At 45.3% G+C, this 23,382-nt stretch overlaps 1 protein-coding gene across 4 annotated transcripts; it reads left to right on the top strand.

Moving 5' to 3' along the window:
• The first annotated feature begins 2,871 nt into the window (after positions 1 to 2,871).
• NR4A2 (nuclear receptor subfamily 4 group A member 2) lies at positions 2,872 to 20,515 on the top strand. 4 transcript variants are annotated; one of them, XM_030795710.1, is made up of 8 exons: positions 2,872 to 2,921; positions 14,184 to 14,307; positions 14,786 to 15,651; positions 16,431 to 16,560; positions 16,950 to 17,113; positions 18,035 to 18,237; positions 18,628 to 18,806; positions 18,956 to 19,379. In XM_030795710.1, exons 3-8 carry the CDS (start codon positions 14,788 to 14,790, stop codon positions 19,210 to 19,212), a joined length of 1,797 nt encoding a protein of 598 aa, XP_030651570.1. In that variant the 5' UTR covers positions 2,872 to 2,921; positions 14,184 to 14,307; positions 14,786 to 14,787; the 3' UTR covers positions 19,213 to 19,379. The 4 variants fall into 4 exon arrangements, 3 of the variants coding, with proteins under 3 accessions (XP_030651570.1, XP_003266169.1, XP_030651571.1); XR_004026346.1 differs by lacking the exon at positions 2,872 to 2,921 and adding an exon at positions 12,198 to 12,491 and having other exon boundaries at positions 18,749 to 18,806; positions 18,956 to 20,515; XM_003266121.2 differs by lacking the exon at positions 2,872 to 2,921 and adding an exon at positions 12,198 to 12,491 and having other exon boundaries at positions 18,956 to 20,515.
• The last annotated feature ends 2,867 nt before the right edge of the window (positions 20,516 to 23,382 follow it).

A 23,382-nucleotide genomic window follows, 5' to 3' on the forward strand; every position in this document is an offset into this window, starting at 1 on the left:
AAATTTTTAAGGGCAGGGATAATGGAAAATGGAACTCATCACGTTAAAAAGGGATAAGAAGTAAGCAAAGGGCTTTAATTTAAAATTATGAGAGAAGCTCAGTGTTTCAGGAAAATAGCAGTGAAAGAAAAATACCTCTTTATAAGGAGCAGAAGAAAGAACCTTAAGGCTAAGTTAAATTAGACATATCAAACATTTTATGGGAAAGAGAGACAGATGTGCTTTTGGAACTGGAAAAATATTGGTTAACTTTTAGTTGTGATCACACTTTGGCGGTGTCTATATGAAGCAAACGTTTTGGCTCTAAACTTGTTTTGCCACTTTTATGTTTTCTGATTCACCAACCTGAAGAAAGAATAATAAAGCATATTCTGACTGGTAAGGTAAATCAGAAAACTTTCCCTTGTCTCAATAACACCACTTAGTGATAAACAATTCAGTGTCTTTCAACGGAAACATTCCTTTTAAAAACCACACAAACCAGAAATGGGAGCAAAATTGGAGAAAGTGATCTCATTGCATTTTGCTACCCATAATCCATTTGCTCACATGAGAAAACGTGGTGTTGAAAAGGGCCTGTGACATCATTAGACTGTAAATATGTCTGCTGTCCTGTAAATGAGGCAGACTGTGACAACTGTTTTTTCCTCTTAAAATAGTTTTAATGGTATATTTTAATTCATTATTTTCCTGAAGTGGTCCTAATATAAGATGTACAAAATTTTGGCCGGGCGCGGTGGCTCACGCTTGTAATCCCAGCACTTTGGGAGGCCGAGGCGGGCGGATAATGAGGTCAGGAGATCGAGACCACGGTGAAACCCCGTCTCTACCAAAAATACAAAAAATTAGCCGGGCGTGGTGGCGGGCGCCTGTAGTCCCAGCTACTCGGAGAGGCTGAGGCAGGAGAATGGCGTGAACCCTGGAGGCGGAGCTTGCAGTGAGCCGAGATCGCGCCACTGCACTCCAGCCTGGGTGACAGAGCAAGACTCCGTCTCAAAAAAAAAAAAAAAAAAAAAAAAAAAAAAAAAAAAAAAAAAAAAAAAAGATGTACAAAATTTTAAAATGTCAGAAGACCAAATTAACCTACATTTGTTACCTGTCTCCCATGAGACATTGGGTGCTTACGTTTATTTGATAACACTTTATCCCTGGACACAACAATATCCTTTAACATCCTAGAATGTTAGGGTAGAAAAGGAACTATCAGCCCTTAATGAAGAAAGTGCAGCAGAGAAAGGCCGTGGTTTCTGCAAGGTGGCACAGAAAAGTACAGTGAAGACATAATTAAAATTCAAATTTCTTTATCTTCTAAACCCCAGCTCAGAGAACCTTCTACTATACCACTTTGCCTCACTAGTGAACTAAGAACCATTTCCCCCAACACTAGTAACTCACTCTACCCATGCCAAGTCACTGCAACACCTTGCTTGCATCTGCAAATTTATATCGACATCTACACCAGCACCTCAGAAAACATGTTCACATCTGAGACATTTTACTCAAGACGAAATACAGTTTTATGGTCTATTAATTGATGGTCCCAAGAAAACGGACTACCTCCAGTTGTATATGGGTACCTTAATGAGTAGGACAAGTGTCAGGGTGTGTGACAGAATTGCCTGAGTATGGAAGGTAGCAATGAGAGTCTCCACAAAAATATTAATACTTTCCTATAAAACCCCTTTTAAGTGGGAGCCTTTATTAAAGTCCAGAGTTAAAAAGTAATCTCTTTAACGTTGAGATTATAGACTTTTAGAAAGTTCATTTATGCCATGTTTCAGGCCTACGCTAAGTTCTACGGCAAAAAGACCTGTAAATGCACCGGAGCTGACAGCCTGGGTCCTGGAACCCTTGCCCACGCTGCTACTACGGGGCACCCTTTCTATAATACAACCCCCCGAATGAAAACACTAATGCAAGCCTGGCCCCACAAAAACCCAGATAATGCTTACGTTGAAGAAGACAGGTTTTTCGCTTTTGTTTTCGGTTGAGGACTTAACCACCACAAAAACGCATCCGACCTGTACTAGAATAGGTGTGTGAGGGAGCGGGAAAAGCTCGGGTCATTTTAACTGGACTAGAAAGGAACACAGCGATCCCCTCGCTAAACTTGCCGCCAAGTTCCCTCCTCGCCATCCCGGGGTGCGGGGAAAACCCCCTCCAGCCCCGGGGCCCCGGCAGCACTCGGGGACGCCGGCACGCCTGGCTCCTTCCCACCCGCGAACGGCGCTCCCCGCAGGGCGCGCCGGGGCGGGGCGGTGAAAGAGGAGCGCGGCGCGAAGGGCCGCGGGCGGCCCAGGAAGGGAGGAGGGAAGCTTGGGAGGCTGGCGGGCGGTTTTATTGTTTCCTTTCGCCCTCCTCCTCCCGCGCCTCGGCCCCAGCGTCACTGGAAAGCCGCCCAGGCCGCCCGGCGGCAGGTTATTTATAGCGCGGGCTGCGCGCGCGTCACGGAGCCCGGCCCGGCTGACGGGGCCGCTGACGCGCTTGGCCGCGGGGCCGAGTCCGCGGGGCTGCGCGCCGGGCGCCGGTGACAATGGGCTTCTGTGTGTGCAGCTGCCGCCGCCGCTGGGGGCCGGGGGCCGGGGGCCGGGGGGGGTGGGGGGAGGGGGGCGGGCGACTCCCCGGCTCCCTTCCCTGTCGGCCGCGACCCCCCTAAAGGTAACAGGCCTATTTCGCCCCCGGCCAGGACATGGGCCCTGTGGGCTTTTTTTTTTTTTTCTATTTTATCAGTAAGTGCCCCTTGCCCCAGCCTCCGCTTTCACTTCCCGCGTTCCCTCTACCCCAAAAACCGCCCCAACATGTCGAGAGAGGGGCATCTACCCAGCCGGGGGCGGCCACTTTGTGAGCCCCGGGGAGCGGGACCCGTACCAGGCGCGCACAGCGGGGGATGCGGTGACCGAGGGGCCGGGAGCGCCGGGCAGGTAACGTATCCTGGACCTAGAGTCGGGTGACTTTGTTTGGAGCGGGAGGAGCGGAGCAGGGGTGGGTGTGAACGCCGGCCGGCCCTTCCCCGACTCCTGTCCCCCCTCCTTCGCCCCCCTCGCCTGCGCGCTGGAAGCCAATCTGGGTGTGTAGCGCGAAGAGCGAAAGAGAAACTTCTGCGTGACTGACTAGATGAGGCTCCTCCCGAGAAGCCGAGATAATAGAGGCCCCTCTCCCGCCGCCCGCCTGTTTCTCCTCCCCCGGCCGCTCCCTCCTGTCGCCCCACCCCTCGAAGGCTGCGGACCAGCCCCCCACACTTCCCCCTACACCTCTGGCGGGTTCGCGCAGTGGACGCCCCCGCCCTGCGGGAGGAGGGGCTGGCGCGGATTTTAGGGAGAATGGGATGCGGAGACCGGCTCTGAACCATCCCGTTTCTGCTGCCGGGAGCTGGGGAAGCTCGCTGTGGAGCGTCTCGCACGTGGCAGGCAGGCAGAGAATTTGCTGCACCTTTTAGGAAATTGCAATCGATTTGTAATGCACTTTCGCTAATTGGGAGTTCAAAATTAAACTTTAATAAAGCATTTGTGTCGTCTCGTCTAATTGTGAAAGCTTCCATCCGTCCTGGTAGATAGACTCTAAGTCTCAAGTTAATGGCGCTAAGCTAGATTCCCCCAACTCCCCGCCCAAGTACAATTCCGTCAGCCGTCGTCGGCGCAGCTGGATTTCCGTAAGGTACAGATGTTGCTAATGACAGCTTAAGCACGGATGGGCAGATAGCATACGGAATGCAACATGTTGCCATATGGTTCCTTTAGCCTTTCACCTCCAGGGATATCAATCACATATATTCTGGGAGGAACTTAATGACTCTCTGAACAGCAAAATGAATTACCTGGTACAATTTATATCCCTTGACCTGATACGTTATAACAACAGGAAGATAGCATCTCGCAATTTCTGTGGTATAAATTGAGCTACAGAGCTACATTTCAAATTCTACAACATCTATTTGTAGTTTAAGGGGCCCTGTCATATTCTGGCTGTAAAATCTGTTTCTGTATTGCCCATCTCCTTCCCCCTCCTACCTCTGGAGGAAGCAAAATTTATAAAGTTTAGCAAAATTGTGGTGTCGGAAATTGCCAGTCAATTGATTAATAGATGAAGTATGGAGAAATGGAAAATATGACTTCCAGAGCTAGTTACTTCAACAAGAATTAGCCATCTTTAGGAACACCATACTTTTAAGCGTACAAAATTAAAGGACTCCGGAAAATGTATTTTCTGCTAGTTGTTTCAGTATAGCTCCTAAATCTATTCATTAACTATTTGAAATTCTCCATTTATTTTCAAACTTCAACCATTCCTACACTTTGGAAATTACAGAAGACAGTTCTCAGAAATATGAAATACAGGAAATGTAAGTAGCACCTCCTCAGCGAACCAGTTTCTGTACCCACAACCCCATGCACTCATGATTTATGTAGCTTAATTTGAATCATGCACATGGTGGTACTGGTAGTTTGCTTTTTCCTCCCAACATATCAGTGACAGCATACTTAAGTTGCTGCTTCTCTCCTAGTGGAGTGATTCTGCAATATTTCACAGGTCTCATTTTTAAATATCCTGGTGACTAATAAAATGTTTTAATTGATTGCCTTTAATTTCAGATTATAAACGTGGTTGTCTTACTGTATCCTTTATTTTCTGTTCACTAATACAGATAGATCACACGGGAAGACAATAAGGGCAAAAAGTAAAATAATTCACTAGAATTTCTAAACTTTATGTTTACTTTTACCTACTAAGGGATATCTGAAAGGTAGAGACATACTTTTAAAACTTTTTGCTTCTGGCTCTATGTAAACATTAATTCATGTAAACTAATGACTAGCAGAATGCCAAAGATAGACATGAACAGTCTGAAAAAGTATTTACTTTCAGTCATGTCAAGTTTCAGAAAGTGTTAACATTTTAAAAGTTTGTTTATATATCATGTCCTTTCAGAATTATTGTGAAATTATAAGACGATGCTTCTTTTTTTCCTTTGTAGTGGCTGATTTGTTACCTAGTGCTTGAGTTAGTTCGATAATTTTGATAATTATTATCAAATAAGATCTTTTGTGTGTGTATGCAGGAGAAAATCTTATACAGAACACATTAAGATATACATAAGTTATGGCAATCTTGTTTTCTGGGGCTGTTTTTTAAATCTTTTGATGGCTGAGGTTTTATTTCTCTTTGTAGCACCAGCACTCGATGTGTTTTAAATATGATCAGTAGTGATGGTGAGCTTGTCAATAATGACTCCATCTCCATGACTTGTGAATAGGCGGTGAGTGTGTCCTTTAATCAGTCACACGGAACTTGCTTTATAAAGCTGTTATTGTCATGAACAGATATTGCAGTCTTTTGTCAGGCCCAGTGATTATTAAAGTGTTCCTTCTTCAAAAGCCAGGCCAAAAGTCCTGCTGTGCTTCATTTCAGAATTGAAGTCCATTAGTAAATAAAATCCCAAGCCTCACGATTTGCTTTTCCTCAAGTTATAGGCTGACATATATTTCATTAATAATCTTGGGCCCTTTGTAGACATAAGTAGGTATATTTTTGGTATATATATATGGCAACAAAAATAAAATATGTATCTTGCAGCATGACTTTTATTTTAAATGAAGATTTGATGGATGTCCATTGTTACTCTAAATGAGGTGGCTGGCTGCCAAGGGAAACCCTATAGTCAGAAAGTACTAGAATTGTTACTGTCTACAGGGAATCACTTTCTATTTTTTGAGTTCTCAACTTCACCTCCTCCTTTCAATAGTGCCCCTCCGTATTGCTAATCTGAGAATTAGTCTGAATATGAAAACTTTTGAAAATATATTTGTGTTGTCCAAGAAAAATTTCACCAGTGTTTCTGGTTGCCTGCTGGTTTTCAGTCTTTATCTTGAGTGGGCCTGTTTATTCTAACTGAATGAAGAAAGACTATTGAATTAGGTATATTCCCCATGCTAAGTAATTTTAACTGTGATGTAATCCTAGCTGCTTTCTTATTTTTACTCCCGAATAAATTTAAAATACTTAAGATTGGCCAGGTGTCTGTTTTTCTCAAGGTAACATGGGACAGCTATGGATAGGCATTAGGCCTCTCATAGAACTCTTCATTCAAGTGAGTGTGGCTGAGAGGAACAACCAGGAAAGAGTATAGTGCGCCATTGCACTTGCCCTGTTGGCTTTTCAAATGCAAAATCCACGTTGTTGCATTTGGAAACTTGTTTCTCTGTTTTATGGAATTTCATTTAAGAATTTTTTTTAACTACCAGTCTGTAAATATTTAACCAGCCAAGCAGGAAACAGCCTTTTATTCTGGACTGTATACAGCTTTTGTTTTTATCTGGGTTAGCATGGTTGCCATGTAAATACCATATAAAATTTGACTTTGGTTGCCTTTACTTTGAAGATTGACAGGGGCTTCTTTCATTAATCTTGTTTTCTTTCATGTTCTGTATTAAGATATTGAAATACAGTATTTTATACATTTATGGGATTGTGTTTGCATTTATTTAATTTATGTTTCTTTTTTTGAAGCATGTAGCCTTGAATGTTTGTTCTACCTTTTTTTTTTTTCACATCATTACTCTGGTGCTGCTTGATGTAACTTGATTAGCTCCCTCCCCAGTCATGATTGGTAATTAAAATAGGCATTAAAATTAGTCACTTAGCAATTTTGCTGTTCAATTGGCAATTAAATTACTTAATTGCAATTAAAGTCCTAATTTTAATTGGCAAAATGATAGATGTAGATTTAAGATAATATGTATAAATACTTTAATAAGTGTCTATATAAGGATTACTTAATTACTCAACTTCAAGTTTATGCTGTTAACTTTAGAACTTTTAAGTGAGCAATGAAATTTATATTACATCTATTCAAAGGATATGGTAATTAGATTTATTACTTATCACTATAAGGGTCCTTGCTTTAAGTTACTTTTGTAGTGTTAAAATTGTAGCCTTGATAATTGCAGAATTCTGATGAGGAAAAGGGCATATATGTCTTTGTTGCAATATTATCAATACCTTCATTTTTTAAATTAAATTGAGACATTCCATCCACCAATTAGTCTGAGGAAAAAATCAAAAGTGGTTATTTTATCATTAAAGATAGAACAAAAACTAGCCAGCTTGTGATTTACATATAAAAACTTGCAAAATGTATGTATTTTATCTAAATTTAAATAAATGCTATCTAATACTGGTAGTGTTACTAATGTTATTAACTACTTTTAGAATTTGCAGATATTTGATATTTTCTTAGCATGTAGCAACTTATTTTCAGAATCTTTAAACTGTCTTTTAGCACTTTGTACATTTTAGTGATACCCATGTTTACTAAAATTAGTAATGAAATCTAAAACCAAAGTTATTCTTCTTTGCCTAATAAAAAATAGTTCTTAAATAAGAAAATATTAAGTGGTTAATTTAAAAGCAAGTATTTAGGAGATGGTTACTGTGTGTCAAGTATTAACAAAAAAAGAAGGATTTTTATTATGCAAAATACTTTTTGAGTGGCATGAGGTTTTACCATATGTTCAGTTTTATAATTTTAATTTACAAGAAGATGCTTCTAGAAAAAAGAATGCTCTTTTTTTTTCTGCACATCTTTACACATTTCTAGTACTGAGTTCTGTATCAAAGAAAAATAATTTTAAAAGTATTTGCGTTAAGTGGTTTTTGGTAAAAATTGGCTGAGAAATACTGAATAAAAGCTACAACTACCCAAAATGTGAATAATAACAAAGCAATTGACTTGTTCTTTAATCATCCTATGAGAAAGGAACAAACAATTTGGTCAATTAATATCCTGTCAATGCAAATGAAATGGCAAAAGCAAAACAACAAAAAAACTTTCAGAAGTAAAAACTAATTTTGTATTTTCAGAAACAGATTTTTTTCAAAGTGAAAATTTATTTCTTCTATCAGTAATGTGACTTACTGCCCAATGGCAACAAATGCTGTGAATGAGTTTGTCCAAATGTAATTTAAAATATATATCTTTTAATGCTAAAAATAGGTTCTACAAAGTAATTTTATTATGAAAAATCTTAAAGTTGCCTCAACTCTTACAGCATAACAGGTATGTCTGTCTCACTATATCTGCATTGTAAGGTCTATTCTGAATTCATTTGGTAAGAATGGTGAAATAAATCCCTAAAGGCCTCTTTCCCATGCATTAAAATAGAAAATCCTATGGGATTACATTCATGTTTGCTTTCTAAATTATGCCAAAAGCTCAATTTTATTAAGTATAATTTGCCTAGCCATGCATAAAATAAAATACTTTGGTTTTGATGTGAGTATATGTATTATTTATGTTTATTTTTAATGAAAATATGTTTACATGTACCAATATGTTCTGCTTAATATTGGTTAATGTCATAAAAGATAATATAGTAAAATTACCTTCCTAAATGTTTTTCTGTGGTCATCCAATAGTGTTTCTTAATAGTAATGCTTTTTAACTTATTTCAATTGGTTTCAAAAGAGAATAGGAGCAATTTTTACTCCCATTTTAAAAATTGTTAAGAAAATAACCTTCATTGTGGGGTAACTTTACACATTTATACATGGCAATAGTTTGAAGTTATATCAGCTGTGGGGACCTGAAAAAGCCATTATTGTCATTTTAATTGAGTTATAAAATACTTTATTTGAACTATTTATGTTCAAGAATCTTGAAGGGTTGCAGTCATATAAATGCAGAATTTCAGTTTCTTTTAGCCTAAAGCATCGTTTTAACATTTTCTGAAAGGTTGTTCAATTCTACATTTTGATTCCATATGTGTAATTAAATCTGTATGCACAAAAGCATTCTCTTATGTACTAGCAAATATACCCACAGGAATCTCCTTCTAAAGTATAATTTATTTAAACATGTAATCATAGGATTTTAAAACATGCTTTCATTTTTCCAAACTGTATGCCAATTTGAACTTCTTGGTGATAAAATGAGAGATTTTATTACCAGTTTTATTGTTTCCTTCTGTGACCTAACAGTGAGTTAAGCATGAGCAGGAGGAAATAAAGAAAATCTTTTGTGAACCTAATCCCATGTGTTAAAACTGTTTCCCTTTTGGAGAAAATAGAATAGAATCAAAAATTTTTAGTTATTTATGAATTCCAGCACAATATGAATATTTGGGCCTGCAGCATTCTCTTTGATTTAGCTTAGGTAGTAAATAGCGTGTGTGTGTGTGTGTGTGTGTGTGTGTGTGTGTGTGTGTGTGTGTGATTCTCTTGAACGTTGTAGAGTCAGGCCCCCTACTGACTGGATCAGTCAATTACACACACATTGGCGGTGCTACTGAGACATCGTCCCATCACAATCTGGTGAGGAAAACTAGTCTGGGGTTTTGAGCGTGGCCTTTTTTTTTTTTTTTTTTTTTTTTTTTTTTTTTTTTAAAAAAAACACTTTCTGATCTATATGCTGAATCCTTTCCAACCCAGCTCATCCGGGCCCTACAGAAACCCCAGCCTAAGAAGTAGCTTATTCAAAATTGGTTTAAACGAGTTTAACAGTCTTACATCCGGCGTGTCTTCCTAAGAAACAGTAAAAGCTTCCCAGAAACCAGAATAGGACTTTGAAGAGGAAAGAACTCTTACACAGATGATAGAATAGATGAGAAAGCTCTCCCCTTTCTCTCAATTTATATTTAATTTATATTTAATTTTATACTTAATCGTTCTATTCCCAGTTGTTAATAATTGTTATAATAAGCTGCTGTGAAAACGACCCTTCATTCTTGGTTGCATTAAGACTTGGACAAAGGCTGTTATCAGGAAGCCGCACTCGACAGGTTGCTATTAAAGAATAAGGCATCGTATTACAATGTTTGGCTTCCTTGGAGCTCACTTTAAAAACTCCAGGACACTTTTCAGCTCTCTGGGGAGGCATTTTCAAATTGTCCCAGGTTCAACCTAACCTAAACTGAATGTGTTTTTAATGGCAATGAGGGAGGGGGAAGCGTGCAGAGTGAATGTATCTCCTTAAACGGGAGTATGTATATGGAGGCTGGTGGTTACAACCTTAAAGTTCTACCGGCCCCCGTTTTCCTAGGACTATATTAAAAAATAATAACTGCCATCCCGGCGTGCCTGTGCTTGAGTTTCCGACTGCCTGAAAATAGTGGCCGGGAGCCTCGCCCACCGCGGGGATCAAGGAAAGCTTCCCGTGGCCGCACCCTGCTCCCTCGCGGAAGGGGAAGGGAACCCGGGAGGGCGCCTCTGAGCTGGAGTTGCTGCTATTTTGGGCCCAGCCTGGCCGGTGCGTCAATGCCTGCGCCCCTGCGTCACCGCCACCCCCACCCCCTTCCTTCTCCCCAGCTCTCCAAACTCTCACTTTTTCCCTTTCGTTCGCATGGAATCGCTTCTGCCCACGGGGCGCTGACGCTACCGAACTCATGCTAATATGCTATTCTTCGCCCTCCCCTCCTCATCCCCCTGCTCACACACCCTCACCCGCCACCACAACCCGCCCCCCCCCACCCACTTCCTGGTTTTATTTTTTTTCTCGCGCCCGCTAGGGCATCGCCGAGCAGCGGCGGCGGCGGCAGCAGCAGCGGCAGCCGCAACATCTGGGGGAAACTTAAGGTGGTCACGTAGGTTTCCCCGAGGCTGCGGCGCAGAAGAGCCCGCGGCTTCCTGGGGCAGCCGCAGGGCATCTGATGGCAACGCCTCCCCAGCCGCCGGCGAGCTGGGGGCAGCAGGGAGTAGGCAAAGGCGGGGCTGCAGATTAGGGTTGAGCAGCCCGGGATCCCGAACAGTTCCACGGAGCCATCAGCCGGTACTGAGAACACAAGTAGGGGGGCAAGTTGCAAAAGGGTCCCGGCGGCCTGGAAGCGAGCCACACCGAGAAAGGAGGGGCTGCTGGGACGCTCTGCGCGAGTAGAAAAGCGGGGGCGGCTCCGAACTCTCCCTCCCAAGGCCCGGCCGCTGGAAGCCCCGCGGGAGAAGCCCTAGGAAGCCCTCCCAGCTCCGGCGGGGAGACGGGGAGGGGGCTTGCCCTCCGGAGCTGTGGCGTTGCCTTTGCTAGAAAGCTCCCTGCGCCCTCGGCGTGGCGAGGGGAAATGACTTGCAAAGCAGAATCGGCGGCGACTCAGACGGCTGCGGGGGTGGGACACGCTCCCACAGCCAGCTCGGGGCCCCTCTCCTGGCTGAGCTGTAGGCTCACACCTTACGCTTTGCGGAGACGCTGCCCCCAATCACCACCCGCTTCGCTTTTCTTGTCCAGTCTTTCTGGGCTCTAAGATTGAGGCTGTGATAGACCTTGTGTTTCAAACGAAGGTCGATTTATTTCCCTAAAACTCGTGGAAGGGGTACAAGTCGGTGGGCACCGAGGAGTATCGAAAGAGAGTTTGCAGAAGGTGGGAATCAGAGTACCTTTCTGCAGAAGGCGCACCTGTTGCCTGCTGCTCGGCTGCATTGCCTGCGAAAGGAAAAGGGGCGACGCTTCACTCTGACTTTTGGGGTTTCTAAAGAGCTGGGTCACGGTCACTGTCTACCCTCTCCCCTTCCTCACCCCTCCCACGCACCACGTCCTCCATCGAACGTGGGCACTGCATGGAAATAAGGAAACAGAAAAATAGGCCCTGCCCCCACTCCCATTCCCTTTCAGATGGGAGTGTGGGGGGTGGGGGTGGGGGGAGAGAGAGAGAGAGAGATAACGAGAATGAATATATGCCAGAAGAGGAGAAGGCCTGGGACAGGAAAAGGGAGTAAAAGGGGATGAACCGGGTAGGGAAATCCCACCCGAACTGCGTGAGCCCTCTGAGCTTCTCGTGTCATGGGACATCTGTAAGCTCTTCCGCTAAGGGGGTGACGAAGGTGGGTGGGAGAGGTTAGGGCGCTGCAAGGCACATCCCATTCCGTGCGGCTCCAGGTGCGTGCTACCTGGCCCACGCCGGCCTTCCCTTCCGCCGGTGCTTTTGTTGTACCCTCCCCACATGTGAGCGGCCGAGCCGCTGCGAGGGCGCAGGGGCTTCGGGGAAAGTGAAGTGTCGCGGCGCTGCGGGCTGCGCGGACCTGGGAGAGGTCACACCTCTTTCGGAAAAAAAAAAGAAAAGAAAACACCAAAAACCACCCAAGTTGGCTACCAAGGTGAACGCAGAGCGGTTCCCACCTTAAAATCGGCCCTGCTCGTGACGTCAGGTCGGAAATATACCAAAGCGAGCGCGGGCCAGGAGTCCAGGGAGCGCGGCAGCGCGGCGATTGGGCGGCGGGCCGCTGACGCGCGCTGACGCGCGGAGACTTTAGGTGCATGTTGGCAGCGGCAGCGCGAGCCACATAAACAAAGGCACATTGGCGGTCAGGGCCAGTCCGCCTGGCGGCTCGCGCACGGCTCCGCGGTCCCGTTTGCTTGTCCAGCCGGCCGCCTGTCCCTGCTCCCTCCCTCCCTGAGGTGTCCGGGCTCCCTTCGCCCAGCTCGCCCACCCCTCCCCGACCCCGGCGCCCGGGCTCCCAGAGGGAACTGCACTTCGGCGGAGTTGAATGAATGAAGAGAGACGCGGAACTCCTAAGTGAGTAGATGCAGCCCATGCAGTTCGCTTTCTTTTATGCTTTTTCCTTCTTTTGCACGTCTCTTCTTTCCACTTGTGTGGGACAGGTTCTCTGGAAGTGGGAGCCAGAGGCTTCTAGTGAGAGTGGGACCGAAGGATGGGGAGTGCGTGCGCGCAGTTACCGGGGGCATTTGTTCGAACTTCGGCTTTGGCACTAGTGGGGAGTTGGCTCTCGACAGAGGCTTCCAGGCTCCTCATTGGTAGACGTGGAAGGGAGACTCCACGGTTTGGGAGCTGAGGACTAGCCCGCGGAAATGTGCGCAAAGTTTGCTGTTAGTGAGGAATTGATTGTGGCCTGTGAACACGGAGACTCCAAGTCCTATGTATACGAGGGAAGCTGCCCACAAACTGACAGGGAGAGAAAGTTCTTCAGTTTATGCGTTGCTTGGGAACTGTGTCTCCGCGGCTGGCCAGCGCGCGATGTTTCCCTGGTATTGTTGAGTAAGGGTGGTGTTGGTAGCGTGTCCTGTTACTAAGTTGCCTGAAATTTCTGGTTTTGACATATGCTGTCCTTGGGTTTGCGAATGTGTCAGAGAGAGAGAGAATATGAATGTGTAAGGAGTACAGTTATGAAACTGTGGAGCTACCAGGGGGTTAATATCCAACACAGGAATATCTCTAAGGGCTGTGGGGTTCGAGTCTCCTTTCTGCTTTTTCTGGGTAATCTCCCACCCACCCCCACCACCACTATGAAGCAAGATTGTGGGGGAGGGGAAAGAATAAAAAGAGAGGATACTGGCTTTCTTTTTTCATTAGTAATAAGATTGACTGTGCTCTAGAATGCCTTCCAAGTGGGAACATCTGAAAATTACTAGGACACAAGAATGCCTTGTTCCAGAAAGGCAGATCGTGGAAGGCATTATGGGGAAGGTGTTCATCTTGCTGTGCTGGGAAACACTTCTAATATTGGTGCCAATACCATATAAGCAGTATGTCCCCCCTCTGCAATTGACCTAAGAAGCTCCTGGAAAAGTAGATCCCCTCTTCCCACCTTGTGACCATCAAGCCTTGTGACCATTAAAGATGCTGAATGACAAGTTTTCTGGAAAAGTGAACATCAATTTATCTGTAGCTCCAATCCCAGTGCTCTGTCAAAAGCACTTTAGAAGTAAGGATGCTTCCACTCAAATTGCCTTCTCAGTCAAGGCCTTTCTAACATTTTGTAAGGGGGAAGATTGTTTTCTCGTTTTATATTCTTGACTTCTACTTTCTTCCCCTCTACCAAAAGAAAAGGCAATTTCACCACAGGAAAAAAAAAATGCAAGAGAAGGTTCCAATGCTGTATTTTCAGACTCTAGTCTTCATACTCAGGTCCTGAATTAACCTAAGATGGAAATGACCTCTCCACCTACACTATAGCAAAGGGGCCAGTTGATTACATCATAAATGTTAAATGAGTTCATGGACTAGCTTTCCTCTTGCAGGATCCTCTCTCTGCAAGGATTTACACAGTGCAATGGGTGGTATTTTCTGTTGTTTCAAGTCATTTCTTTTATATATTCATTTTAAGTGCTGTGTTTGGTAAAGGCTTCCCACTCATTTCCAATGAGACAAACAGGGAAGGCATGGAAGGGCCTGCCTGGTGAGTCTACATATGCCCAGCTGAATCTCTGTCGGGAAGAAACCCTGAAGCTTCCTGTGTCTGTATTTCAGGGAGGAGATTGGACAGGCTGGACTCCCCATTGCTTTTCTAAAAATCTTGGAAACTTTGTCCTTCATTGAATTACGACACTGTCCACCTTTAATTTCCTCGAAAACGCCTGTAACTCGGCTGAAGGTTAGTGCAACTTCATTTCTTTCCTTTACTCTCCGGAGTTCCCCAAACATCAAGAAACAGGACAAGGCAAACCCTGTAACTTAAGGTTTGCCCGACCCATCGCCTTCGGGAACAACTTTCTCATTGTGAAATTCAACTGCATTTCTAGATGGTCATTTCTAGAAAGAGACTGCTGAATCTGAGCTTCAGAGAAGAGGCTCATCTGAGTGGGATGAGTGGGGGGTATGGGGGAGATGTTTGGAAATACCCAGGAGTGTAGACCCTCAGTAGCTTTTTAGCTCTGGGTCTTTATTTGGTTAGTCTTTCCACGCCCTACACTGTTGTTCTGCAGCATTCTCTCTCTCCTGCCCTTCCTCTTGCGCCCCTACATGCTCTCTGACTGCCGCGGGCTGCCGGTGTAGCTCCAGGTGTACCCGAGCCCGGGAGAAAGTGTTCAGTTGACCAGGCTGAGTGTGTTATCACCCTGTTTCATTTCCAGCCATGCCTTGTGTTCAGGCGCAGTATGGGTCCTCGCCTCAAGGAGCCAGCCCCGCTTCTCAGAGCTACAGTTACCACTCTTCGGGAGAATACAGCTCCGATTTCTTAACTCCAGAGTTTGTCAAGTTTAGCATGGACCTCACCAACACTGAAATCACTGCCACCACTTCTCTCCCCAGCTTCAGTACCTTTATGGACAACTACAGCACAGGCTACGACGTCAAGCCACCTTGCTTGTACCAAATGCCCCTGTCCGGACAGCAGTCCTCCATTAAGGTAGAAGACATTCAGATGCACAACTACCAGCAACACAGCCACCTGCCCCCCCAGTCTGAGGAGATGATGCCGCACTCCGGGTCGGTTTACTACAAGCCCTCCTCGCCCCCGACGCCCACCACCCCGGGCTTCCAGGTGCAGCACAGCCCCATGTGGGACGACCCGGGGTCTCTCCACAACTTCCACCAGAACTACGTGGCCACTACGCACATGATCGAGCAGAGGAAAACGCCAGTCTCCCGCCTCTCCCTCTTCTCCTTTAAGCAATCGCCCCCTGGCACCCCGGTGTCTAGTTGCCAAATGCGCTTCGACGGGCCCCTGCACGTCCCCATGAACCCGGAGCCCGCCGGCAGCCACCACGTGGTGGACGGGCAGACCTTCGCTGTGCCCAACCCCATTCGCAAGCCCGCGTCCATGGGCTTCCCTGGCCTGCAGATCGGCCACGCGTCGCAGCTTCTCGACACGCAGGTGCCCTCACCGCCGTCGCGGGGCTCCCCCTCCAACGAGGGGTTGTGCGCTGTGTGTGGGGACAACGCGGCCTGCCAACACTACGGCGTGCGCACCTGTGAGGGCTGCAAAGGCTTCTTTAAGGTGAGCACTGGCGGGAGAGGAGTAGGCAGGTAGGGAGCCCCTAATGCCCGGGACCCCGGAGTGTGCCCTCCGCCTAGGTGCCAGCAGCCCAGCCCCAGCTCTCCGGGGACTGCCCAGCTCTCCGGGGTCCGCCGAAGCTGCCCTGCAGGAGACCACGGGCTGCGGTGGGGACTTCCGGGTGTCTGAGAAAGGGAAGCATGAAAGACTGGGAGGCCAGGGTCGCATCCCTCTCGCACTCAGCCGACCCCGCCCGAAGTTGCTGGAGCCGGAGTTGGAAGAGGGTCATTTGCATGTGCTAGGAGCTGTCTTCCCTGTTCAGAATGAAATTGGTTAGGACAGAGAACCGTGTCTGAGCTAACCAAGTGGAACAGAATTCCCTATGGTCAAATTAAGTGATCTCTTTATTTCGCCATCCTGATTGAATAATCTTATCATTTTAAATAGAGAAGGTCTCCAAGGAATGTAAATAATATGAATGCCCACGGATTTGTATTTACTGAGCGTCTCCTTCTCCTTCTCTTGGCATATAAAACACAGCAAGGAGCGGCAAGGTTAGCTCAAATGTTAACGCTATCAATTTTCTTCTGTTAAATGCCCTGGGGGAGGAAAAAAGAAAAGAAAGAAAGAAAAGGAAGAGAAAAAAATAAAATGGAATTGTGTGTATGTGTTTGTTTGTGGGGAGGAATCATAGACCCCAGCCACATAATAGAAATTTTCTCCGAGTTGCCTGATTTTCAAAAGAAGAAAAAAAAGTTGGTCTATATTGTCTCCTTTTGCAGCGCACAGTGCAAAAAAATGCAAAATACGTGTGTTTAGCAAATAAAAACTGCCCAGTGGACAAGCGTCGCCGGAATCGCTGTCAGTACTGCCGATTTCAGAAGTGCCTGGCTGTTGGGATGGTCAAAGAAGGTAGGTTGGGGGGAGCTGCCGACCCTCCAGTTTGCGCCCTTAGGAAACCACTGCTCATACTCCAGCATCATGTTCCACTTCCCGGTGCTGGGGATCTCCGACACCCCCTCAGTCTGGCCTCCAGGACCCTGCAGCTGCCTGCTTGCCCGGCCTCCCCTAGAGAAAGCCGCCAGGCCCTTCTCTCCTTTAACTATACGACCCATTTGGAGGAAGACATAAAATAACCCCGCATTTTTTAATGCTTCTAGTCAGTAAAGGCTTTACAAGCACTGGGGCCCTGAGCTGCTCAGCCTGGTGCCCCGCGGCTGCGGCCTTCCCCGGGGAGGGACCGAGGCAGCAGCTGGGCCTGGGCTCGGAAAAGCGGCGCTAACAGGGCTCTTCCTTTGCAGTGGTTCGCACAGACAGTTTAAAAGGCCGGAGAGGTCGTTTGCCCTCGAAACCGAAGAGCCCACAGGAGCCCTCTCCCCCTTCGCCCCCGGTGAGTCTGATCAGTGCCCTCGTCAGGGCCCATGTCGACTCCAACCCGGCTATGACCAGCCTGGACTATTCCAGGGTAAGAAGCTGGCGGGGGGGATATCATGTGGACAAACCGACAGATGGGCAGGACCCCTCCCCACATCCACCATTAACTCTCAGATTCAATGGGGGTAAAGAAGGCAAGCAAGGCTGTATATGCCTCGCAGCTCTGGCCAGGGCCTCAGGATTCAGACCTTCAGACAATCCATGTAGCTGGGGGCATAGACATGAGGACAGGACAGAGGAAGGAGGAGAGGGACACGCCACAGGGTTTGAAGCTGTGTGATTTCCCACTACCCCATCACCCCTCCTCTTTCATATACACCAGTGCCTCTACCATGAAATCCAGGGGCTGTACAAACTCTCCCCCTTCCCAATCTACTTTATTCCCAGTCCTCCGTAGAGATAGCTGCTTTAATCCTCATCCTTCCTGGCACTGTGCTGGGGAAGGATGTGGGGCCTGTCTGGGGGTCAGGGAAGAGAAGGAGAGGGTGTAAAGAATGGCAGTGGGGTGGGGGATCAAGTGGTCAGATCCTTTTTACTCCAGCTGTGAAAAATATGTGGGCTTTAATTGGAGGAAGTATGTTGAGCAAACCTGGTAGCGACTGCAATTTTATTAAGATTTGCAAAAGGGCGTCTCAGCTCGAGGCCCACTCTGGGACTAGCATGAATACTAACGTGTCAATTGTTTTGTGGAGATAAGAGTGAACGTTTCCCAGGGCTGGATGGCACTGTATTTAGTCTGTATGGAAATGGTAATTTACATATTTAAAGCAGCGACCTCGTAGCACCATCCCTAATTGAATTAATTGCCCCGGAACATCTAATTTCCTTACTGGTCAGAGAGAGGTTTAATTGTTATAAAAACCTGGCTCCCCTACTAGAAACGGGGTTAGCAATTTCACGGGTTATATATTTTAGAGAACCTCATTAAGTGCTTTTTAAAATGAAATTCCAGTTCCAGGCGAACCCTGACTATCAGATGAGTGGAGATGACACCCAGCATATCCAGCAATTCTATGATCTCCTGACTGGCTCCATGGAGATCATCCGGGGCTGGGCGGAGAAGATCCCTGGCTTCGCAGACCTGCCCAAAGCCGACCAAGACCTGCTTTTTGAATCAGCTTTCTTAGAACTGTTTGTCCTTCGATTAGCATACAGGTAATGAGGGAGGGAGGAGACAATCCAGGGAGGTTGTGAGAGAAATCGAGAAAGGAAAAGAAAGGGAGGAAGGGAAACCAGAGGGTGGGGTAGAGAAACAGACAGAACAGGAAATGAAAGTCGGAGAAAGGAAGAAAAAGAAAGAAAACAAAAAAAGACAAGGGAAGGAGCGAGCCCAGAAGCCTTGGATGAATGGAATGGAGGTGGGATAGGGGGCGTTCTTGATTGTTATGAAATTAAACCCTTTCAAGGTCCACTGGTCTACATTTTATTAACTCTTCAGTAATTAGGTGCCTCTTAAATCCCTCATTTATTGCTCTTCAAGTAATTAGTTGTTTAGCTTTTCTCTCTCTCTTTTTCTCCCCTCTCTCTCTTTGGTATTAATTGCAGGTCCAACCCAGTGGAGGGTAAACTCATCTTTTGCAATGGGGTGGTCTTGCACAGGTTGCAATGCGTTCGTGGCTTTGGGGAATGGATTGATTCCATTGTTGAATTCTCCTCCAACTTGCAGAATATGAACATCGACATTTCTGCCTTCTCCTGCATTGCTGCCCTGGCTATGGTCACAGGTCAGTACTGCAGGCGCAGGGCGCTTCCCCTCCAGAACTGCCTAGCAGGATTTGTCCTGAGTTTCCCTTGTCACAGATTCTCCTTGGTTTTGCCAACTAGCTAACTGTCTTGTACATTCTTCTTTTGTTTCTGATTATGTTTTCTGCAGAGAGACACGGGCTCAAGGAACCCAAGAGAGTGGAAGAGCTGCAAAACAAGATTGTAAATTGTCTCAAAGACCACGTGACTTTCAACAATGGGGGGTTGAACCGCCCCAATTATTTGTCCAAACTGTTGGGGAAGCTCCCAGAACTTCGTACCCTTTGCACACAGGGGCTACAGCGCATTTTCTACCTGAAATTGGAAGACTTGGTGCCACCGCCAGCAATAATTGACAAACTTTTCCTGGACACTTTACCTTTCTAAGACCTCCTCCCAAGCACTTCAAAGGAACTGGAAAGATAACGGAAACTGTCCAGAGGGGGCAAGTCACATGGGCAGAGATAGCCGTGTGAGCTGTCTCAGCTCAAGCTGCCCCCCATTTCTGTAACCCTCCCAGCCCCCTTGATCCCTAAAGAAAACAAACAAACAAAAACTGTTGCTATTTCCTAACCTGCAGGCAGAACCTGAAAGGGCATTTTGGCTCCGGGGCATCCTGGATTTAGAACATGGACTACACACAATACAGTGGTATAAACTTTTTATTCTCAGTTTAAAAATCAGTTTGTTGTTCAGAAGAAAGATTGCTATAATGTATAATGGGAAATGTTTGGCCATGCTTGGTTGTTGCAGTTCAGCCAAATGTAACACACACACATACACACACACACACACACACACACAGACACATCTTAAGGGGACCCACAAGTATTGCCCTTTAACAAGACTTCAAAGTTTTCTGCTGTAAAGAAAGCTGTAATATATAGTAAAACTAAATGTTGCGTGGGTGGCATGAGTTGAAGAAGGCAAAGGCTTGTAAATTTACCCAATGCAGTTTGGCTTTTTAAATTATTTTGTGCCTATTTATGAATAAATATTACAAATTCTAAAAGATAAGTGTGTTTGCAAAAAAAAAAAAATAAATACATAAAAAAGGGACAAGCATGTTGATTCTAGGTTGAAAATGTTATAGGCACTTGCTACTTCAGTAATGTCTATATTATATAAATAGTATTTCAGACACTATGTAGTCTGTTAGATTTTATAAAGATTGGTAGTTATCTGAGCTTAAACATTTTCTCAATTGTAAAATAGGTGGGCACAAGTATTACACATCAGAAAATCCTGACAAAAGGGACACATAGTGTTTGTAACACCGTCCAACATTCCTTGTTTGTAAGTGTTGTATGTACCGTTGATGTTGATAAAAAGAAAGTTTATATCTTGATTATTTTGTTGTCTAAAGCTAAACAAAACTTGCATGCAGCAGCTTTTGACTGTTTCCAGAGTGCTTATAATATACATAACTCCCTGGAAATTACTGAGCACTTTGAATTTTTTTATGTCTAAAATTGTCAGTTAATTTATTATTTTGAGTAAGAATTTTAATATTGCCATATTCTGTAGTATTTTTCTTTGTATATTTCTAGTATGGCACATGATATGAGTCACTGCCTTTTTTTCTATGGTGTATGAAAGTTAGAGACGCTGATTTTTTTTTCTGATAAATTCTTTCTTTGAGAAAGACAATTTTAATGTTTACAACAATAAACCATGTAAATGAACAGAATTTTGTCTTCTTTTTGGGTCAGGAAAAAATAATGACTAAACAGCAACATAACATACACAGTTGGAGATTAATTTGGAATAGGTCACTTATTCAATATCTGAATTTTAAACTGACAGCCTAAATCTATTCTGGCAAAAGAAATCAGGTGAACCAGAATAATTATCCGGATAATTCAGTAAAATATTTTTTCTTAACCAGAATTTTCCAGTCTGGTGACCAATATTTATTAGAATCAATTTAGAATATCTCAATTCTTTTGTTAACTTTGCAAGTAAGTGTAGCTTTCAGGAGAGAAGTTCTGGAGACCCAAAAGCTTTTGAACTTGAACAAGGTCAGAGTCTTGTCAAGTATTTGTCTTGCACAGTGATTAGGAAGTATCTTTTTAAGACTCAAGAAGTCAACATGGATTTGAGGAGTGTTGTGTGTAATCTCCGATTTTCCAATTTCTCAATTTACAACTGTTGGGTCATGGAGAAAGGGCAAAGCAGTTCAGGCCCTTTGAGCCTTGGTTCACTTTGGCACAGAGCAGAGCTCAGTAGAGGTATTTCTTACAACTCTTTATTTTCCTCATTCAGTGGATGGTGATGAGGTGCAATTTGTAGTTTTAGAATATAATTTCTCCCATGTAAGTTTCTCAGGTACATGATAAAATATCTGTGTGTTGGGTCTTGGGCCTAGTATAAGCATGTTGTAGCCGGGCCTCTAGGATTCCACCCAGCACCAACTTTCAAAAAAGAAAGGAAACTGATGCTGTAGAAGCTGCTTCCGCTCAGAACCCTTGTCGCCGGGCAGATGAGGTCCAATGAGTTTCACCTTAGGGCAGCCATGAATTCATAGAGAGCATAAGATGGGGACAGTCTCCTTCGCTGACCCTAGTGAATTACAGATGGCCTTTGGGTCACTGAAATTTACGAAGAGTGTTATTGTTTTTAATATGCAGAGTTAGAACTGTAAATTGTCACGAGAGCGCTCAGGTTTTCTTTTGCTTGTTTCCCCTCTTTTTAAAAGACACGTTTTGCGGGTCAGCAAAAAGAGAATGCAGGTCTCGGTGGTAATATAAGGTTATTTTTACGAGATGCGTTTTTCTCCGGGCAACTGAGGGACAAATAGGGTGGCCACATTAAGAGATTAAATAATAACGAAATGTTCAATTTCTTGACTTTCTTGAAAGGATGAGACTAGCCCTATCATTTTGTTTTCACATCTTATGCCCAAGTAAAGCCACAAAGCAGTAAGTAAAGAGAAAGAGAAAAGCTCTTTAGAAATGCTGGGAATCTGCAGAGCCTTCAGCACTCATCTCCCTCGCAGGTGTCTGCAGCACCGAGACAATGACATTCCGTCACACAATCCCCGAGAGTTGAACCCAGAAACGAACTCTGTGACTGGTTCTCCCTTAAGGAAGCGGCGGCGCAACACCCAAGGCCAAGGGGGTGTCGGGTAGTTCGCCTCCCGGGAATTTGGGGTCAAAGTAGGCAGAGATGACGCTCCACCACGTCCGCGTGCCGACTGCACCAGCTCGCTGAACATTCAGTTGTGATTCTTGAGTTGCAAATTGGCTAGTGCCTTTTCTGTTTCACAGAGTCGCTGTCAAACTCCCGGCCGCGCACCGAGTTGCTCGGGTAAAGAGCGTCGCATGCATTGCCCCTGCATCTTTTCAGATGCAGCTGAGGACTTTTCTTGTCCTAATGTTTCTAGGAGTAAAGTGAGGAAAAACAACAAACACGCTACATTGCCAAAAGCCAGACGTTGCATGACCTTCTTCAGAAAGAGATTAAACTTTGTAATGAGGGCTTCATACCGCCCTGGTATTCCCACGTCCTCTTAAGCATTTCAGTTATTGTGCATCGTTCCAGCAATGGAAAATATATGATCATTGTTCCGAAGACATGACCATACAGTTCTCAGCTCTGAGGGAAGGTCTAATTTTAAGTCTTTGCTATCTAGCCCCATTTTGAGTTTATGGAAAGATGCCCTTAATTCAAAGCTCGAGTGAGCGGTGAGCAGCGCTGGTCGCCTGCTCCTTTCTGAGGTCTGCCTTTCTGCGGTCCAGGCGACCGCCACAATTTCTTTGGGTGCCCTGCTGGCCTTCCGCTGTGGATGGGTGGATGTGTGTGTGTGAGAGAGAGACAGAGAGAGAGTGTATTTGGGGTACCGATTCTCACAAGAGACGTATGTAAGGCCCAGGGAGCCGATGGCGCCCTGCAGTGACAGCGGCACCCAACGACCTTATCTTGTGTATTTCTTTCTGGCGCTGAACTCCATTCCTAGATAGTTTAGGTGCCTCCTCCCCTAAAAAACACCGGTCATAAGTCTTACGGGGCCACTGGTTCTCTGCATGCAAGGAGCACAACAAGGAGATATAGATACTCTTGAAAACTTAAGAATGTCATTTGAAGGTTCATTTTCACTTTGCTTGGAGAATCTCTTGGCTTTCTCGGTGTCAGTGCGTCAACGAGAATATCAAATTATCTAATTGTATTTTAAACCTAGGCGACGGCATTGCAGAAATGTTTCCAAGATACAAACAGACCTGTGAGGGAAAAGTTTAATTTCATTGCAATATTTTGATCACAGAGTTTTCCAGTACAGGATACATTTCCATCTCGCCAGGTCCTATACAGGGGAGTGACACCAGAGCACTTCTAGGCATTGCGCGTGTTGCGCATCTTCGAGCCACCAGCTCCCCGCCTCGCGTCGCACGCTCGTCCATTTCCTTTTGTATCCGCCGCGCGGCAGCGCCGAGGTGCCGAGAGTAAAGGCTGAGGGGCTCCCCGCCTGGGCCTCGCCTCTCTCTGTGGAAGACTCGCTTGTCTCAAGCCCCGATGCTCTCAAATCCAGGTCAAAAATGGAGACAGGTTCCCTCAAGG

Source organism: Nomascus leucogenys, chromosome 17 (genome assembly GCF_006542625.1).
Source record: "Nomascus leucogenys isolate Asia chromosome 17, Asia_NLE_v1, whole genome shotgun sequence".
NCBI lineage: Eukaryota > Metazoa > Chordata > Mammalia > Primates > Hylobatidae > Nomascus > Nomascus leucogenys.